The 5,444-nt window shown below is 40.1% G+C and overlaps 1 protein-coding gene across 1 annotated transcript; it reads right to left on the bottom strand.

Moving 5' to 3' along the window:
- Nucleotides 1-3,781: 3,781 nt before the first annotated feature.
- On the bottom strand, nt 3,782-5,444 carry pet100 (PET100 cytochrome c oxidase chaperone). The gene is made up of 4 exons (XM_069703024.1): nt 5,361-5,444; nt 5,089-5,175; nt 4,949-4,981; nt 3,782-4,284 (listed from the first exon to the last, which is right to left on the bottom strand). Exons 1-4 carry the CDS (start codon nt 5,385-5,387, stop codon nt 4,195-4,197), a joined length of 237 nt encoding a protein of 78 aa, XP_069559125.1. The 5' UTR covers nt 5,388-5,444; the 3' UTR covers nt 3,782-4,194.

The raw sequence follows: 5,444 nt of genomic DNA, 5'->3' as shown, positions 1-5,444 counted from the left end.
CTGATTCGTCGCTCACTTCCTTATGGTTCGAGCACACAAGCTTTTAAGGGTAAGACACTGCCCCCTGTTGTCAGACAATGGTACTGCAAGAATATTATGCGCTTTTCACTATCATATACGCTGCTCAAAAAAATTTTTTTTTAAAAAGGAACACTTAAATAACACATCCTAGATCTCAATGAATTAAATATTCCAGTTGAATTTTTTTTTTATTCATTACATAGTGGAATGTGTTGAGAACAAAATAACATAAGAATGATCAATGTAAATCAAAATCATTATCCCATGGGAGGTCTGGATTCAGAATCATGCTCAAAATAAAAGTGGAAAAATCAGATCACGGGCTGATCCAACTTCTGTGGAAATTCCTCAAGACAAGTCAAAATGAGGCTCAGTAGTGCGTGTGGCCCCCACGTGCCTGTATGCACCCCCTACAACGCCTGGACATGCTCCTGATGAGACAACAGGATGTTCTCCTGAGGGATCTACTCCCAGACCTGGATCAAAGCATCAGTCAACTCCTGGACAGTCTGTGGTGCGACGTGGCGTCGGTGGATGGAACGAGACATGATGTCCCAGATGTGCTCGATTGGATTCAGGTCTGGGGAACGGGCAGGCCGGTCCATAGCATCAATGCCTTCATCATGCAGGAACTGCTGACACACTCCAGCCACATGAGGCCTAGCATTGTCATGCATCAGAAGGAACCCAGGGCCCACTGCACCAGCATATGGTCTTACGATCTCATCCCGGTACCTAATGGCAGCCAGGGTACCTCTGGCTAGCACAGGGCTGTGCGGCCCTCCAAAGAAATGCCTCCCCAGACCATCGCTGACCCACCGCCAAACCGGTCACGCTGGAGGATGTTGCAGGCGGCAGAACGTTCTCCACGGCGTCTCCAGACTCTGTCACGTCTGTCACATGTGCTCAGTGTGAGCCTGCTCTCATCCGTGAAGAGCACAGGGCACCAATGGAGAAGCTGCCAATCTTGGTGTTCTCTGGCAAATGCCAATCGCCCTGCACGGTGTTGGGCTGTAAGCACAGGCCCACTTGTGGACGTCGGGCCCTCGTACCACCCTCACGGAGTCTGTTTCTGACAGTTTGAGCAGAAACATGCACATTAGTGGCCCGCTGGAGGTCATTTTGTAGGGCTCTGGCAGCGCTCCTCCTGTTCCTCCTTGCACAAAGGAGCAGATAGCAGTCCTGCTGCTGGGTTGTTGTCCTCCTACGGCCCCCTCCACGTCTCCTGGTGTACTGGCCTGCCTCCTGGTATCTCCTCCATGCTCTTGACACTGTGCTGACAGACACAGCAAACCTTCTTGCCACAGCGTGCATTGATGTGCCATCCTGGATGAGCTGCACTACCTGAGCAACTTCTGTGGGTTGTAGACACCGCCTCATGCTATCTCTAGTGGTGAGGGCACTGGCAAAATGCAAAAGTGACCAAAAATCAGCCAGAAAGGATGAAGACAGAGAAATAGTCTGTGGTCACCACCTGCAGAACCGTTCCTTTATAGGGGTTGTCTTGCTAATTGCCTCATTTCCACCTGTTGTCTGTTCCATTTGCACAACAGCAGGTGAAATTAATTCACAATCAGTGTTGCTTCCTAACTGGACAGGTTGATTTCCCAGAAGTGTGATGGACTTGGAGTTACATTGTGTTGTTTAAGTGTTCCCTTTAATTTTTTGAGCAGTGTATATATCATATATGTATAGATGTAAATACTTTACCTGAGTATTAACACAATTTTATTGGATATTCTTCCAGTATATTTCAGGGGTAAATACGATACAATTTACTTCACTACATTTGTCTGACAGCTGTAGTTACTTGTAATATTATAATTTTTCACACCATTTCCCTCCAGTGAAAAGCCTACCCCCAAATTTGGTGATTTTATATTTAAATTTTTGTGAAAAACAGAAGGGGTAGGTGTTCCTTTATGTGTTGCCACAAGTCTCGTAATTCTTAAGATAAATAAACTCCTTAAAACCCTCTTGGATTAGCTGGAAAATGCATTGTCACAAAGATTAATATCTGACGCTGACGCTCATGGCAAGCGGACTTTCTAGAAATACATGGTTCCGGGTTGACAGAAGGTCTACAAACATATGATGATCTTATCGCATTATTATGATTAGACTAACCAACAGTTCATAAAGTAGTTAAGATTAGAACAACCTTAAATAACTGGAGCAGTAAAATGCACATTAAAACAGCCCTAATATTAATCCAAAAACATTTAATTTAATTTATTATAAAAGACTGATACTGATACAGAGTACTTTTTTGTTTTGATACTTTACTACTTCTATACTTTAATTCCAGTAATGTTTTGCAGGTCTTTAACTTGCAGTGGAGTATTTTCACAGTAAGGTATTGCAAAAATCTGTTCGCTGGGATCCAAACTATGGTAGAATTGTGTGGGTTAATGAACATCATCATTTGGCTTCCTCACATCCATCACTTATCACAGGAGGAATTGTATTACTCTATCACATCATAAAACATGATCTTACTGTAGTTTGGATCTGACTTTGAAAATGAATGATAGTTACAGGAAAGAAACAGCTGCAAGGAAGAAATACACTAGCTCTTTCAAATGCCTCCGGAGACACAGAGACATCCAACTGGCCACTCTTCATTGCCAAATATATTTGAGAGTATCATTTAATGAGGCTTGGTAAAAGCATGTCAGCACTTTGTCATGATGGAAGAAAGATTTAGTAGTTGGATGGTTGTTGGGGGAATACTTCCAAGATGTAAATCTCTCTGGCCAAGAGGAACACATAGCTCTCTGATACTTTCAAGCTGTGCTGCTCTGAATGGGCTCATGGCATTATTTCCCACTTGATGTGTCATATTAAAAATGATTTATGAACTGCTTTTCTAAAGATGTGAGAACAAGTGTTACCTTTTAAAACAATTACTTACTACAGGTGTGCAGTACATCAACAATCATCCAATGAGAAACAATAGGCGATGACAATATTTGCTCATGTGCATCCAATGTGTTAAAACTGTTTCCTGCTGGTCCAATGAAAAGTCTACTCAAAAAATTAGTTGTCATCATGAGGTGGCATTGTTAACCTGAGTGCGAAAATGTGGGCATATGTACATAACTGGGTTACAACTAATCCGAACTTGACTGACAGTGAAACAGCCAAATCACTGCAGTGTACATTTTACAGCCAGCATGGTAGACTTTAGAGCGTGCATTTCTCTGGCTGTTCCAATCTAGCCCTAACCAGAGACTATGGTTCGGTGAGAACAAAGATATAATATAGTAAAGCTAATTTTGAAGTGTAGCAATATCCCGACCTCACCAGAAAGGCACTATCCCCCCCTGGTGGTGGTGGTGGCATAATGCTACGAGGATGCTCATCTGAAGCATGACCAGGGAGGCTTGTGAGGGGAGAGGATATAATAAATGTAGCAAAATACGGTTTAATCAAAGAGGGAAAACCTGCTGCAGTCTGCAAATGAACTGTGACTTCATGCAAATTTGTATTTCCAACCAAAACATTAAGACATTTTTAACATTGGTTTAATGCAGTAATTGCTGCCACAGCTTTCTCTATATTTTTTTTTAAGGGCGGTAAACATTGTGTTTTATGTATGTGCTTAATTAAAATGACTTTATGGAGATTGTTTTTTCACTTCAGTATTTCTTTCTGTTGATTGGTGTCAAAAATGCCTGATTAGATCCCCTGTGATACAATGCTGTAAGAGACTGAATGTGCAAAAGTCCAACAAGCTGAATACACTTTATAGGCACTGCACCTTACAAAATAAATTTTAATTACAGTAAATCAAACTGGATCTACAACTCAAGTAAGTATTTTATGACAGTGTATTCATAGCAACTCAAAGAATAAAAAAGAACTGTGGCATTTGAATCTTATGAGAAAAAGTTTCAGGAAAATGAAACAACAACAGACATATTTGGTATAATGATTCATGGAAAATGTCCCGCACACCTTTGGGATTTGTTAACTTTGCAGAGATTTCCAAAGTGTCATGGTCTTGTTTCAGTCAAGCGTTTCCTTCTGCCCATAATTACATTACATTACATTTAGCTGACGCTTTTATCCAAAGCGACATACAATAAGTGCATTTCAACCATGAATTCACTGCCAGATAATCCCACAAGTGATGCTGAGAATTCATGAATTTCTTCAACACATAAATCTTCAGTTCTCTGATTGCATAGACATCTTTTTTAAAATTTGCCGCTCCTTACGAGCATGTATCCGCTCTTTGAAGTCCTCCAACTCTTTTCTCTGAAAATAAATATAGCACAACCATTAATATCATCAAATATACTCTAAACAGACTTCAATAAAACTGTTCTTTTATGATTAGGTCAAACAAATCAGCTTAGGAAAAATGCAGACTAAAAAAAAAATATACTCAAAATACAAGATTTTGTGCATCAACAGTTGAATCGTGATGGAAAGCAAGATGGAAAAAAAAATAACTGTCGGTCAACCTAATTCAAAAAGTATGTGCTCCGTCAGTATGATCTGAAATATGTTTGATCTAAAATATTAAAACAGCAGCATCCTAAAGATTAGCTCTGATAACCTTTTTCTGTTGTTGTATTCTGTTTATTTCAGAACGATGCATGGAGGAAATAATTATAGTGAATGGTCTGCACATTTTTACTTCGACAGTCCAGTACCAAGGGCTTTAAAGGTTTTGCCTCCCATTCCCACAGTCGCACAATCACAAACCGAAGGTGACCGAGCTGCCGACCTAATGAGCCACAGCCACCCCAAATATTGTATAAATTATGTAGCAAACGATTCCCAACAATTTGTAGAGTATGAGGTGCTGGCAATATGTGTACGAGTTTATGAATGTATAGTCATAAAATTAAACCACAACTGTTATAAATGGACTGCCGTCACGATCATATAACACAAATAGTTGATTTTTTTTTACCTGCATTTGCTCGTGGGGGGGGAAGATTTCCCTCTGAATACCATATAATGGCCATCACAGTAAATAGAAAGAGAAATTTGTTATTACAAGATCTGATTGGACTGATGTGCATGTTCGATCACTTTAAAAGCGTCACTGACCTTTCTCTTTACTATGTACTCTTCAAAGTACTCTGCTTGGTTTGAGACCCAAAACATGGCCACAGGAAAGGACAGATACAGCATCATCTGCTCAAAACAAAAACAAACAGACCGGTCAGTCACTTCCAGAGATTAAAAACAACAACAACATGTTAGCCTCATGATAATAACGCGTTTAGATCGAAAACCAATAAATACTTTTACCATTTTAAGAACGATACATATCAAATGTCCACGGATGTTATTTTTTTTTTTAAACAGTTGGTACTTACCCTAAAGACCTCTATTTTAACACCCATTTTTACAATGACTATCAGTAAAATGTTATCTAAACTCCAACCATAGCCAGAAGACCT

Source organism: Brachyistius frenatus, unplaced genomic scaffold (genome assembly GCF_029030835.1).
Source record: "Brachyistius frenatus isolate BFR_SWC_R1_liver_20210118 unplaced genomic scaffold, ASM2903083v1 Contig_43, whole genome shotgun sequence".
In the NCBI taxonomy this organism is placed as follows: Eukaryota; Metazoa; Chordata; class Actinopteri; family Embiotocidae; genus Brachyistius; species Brachyistius frenatus.
The sequence above is the reverse complement of the archived record's forward strand: the minus strand, read 5'-3'. Positions and strand labels throughout refer to the sequence as shown.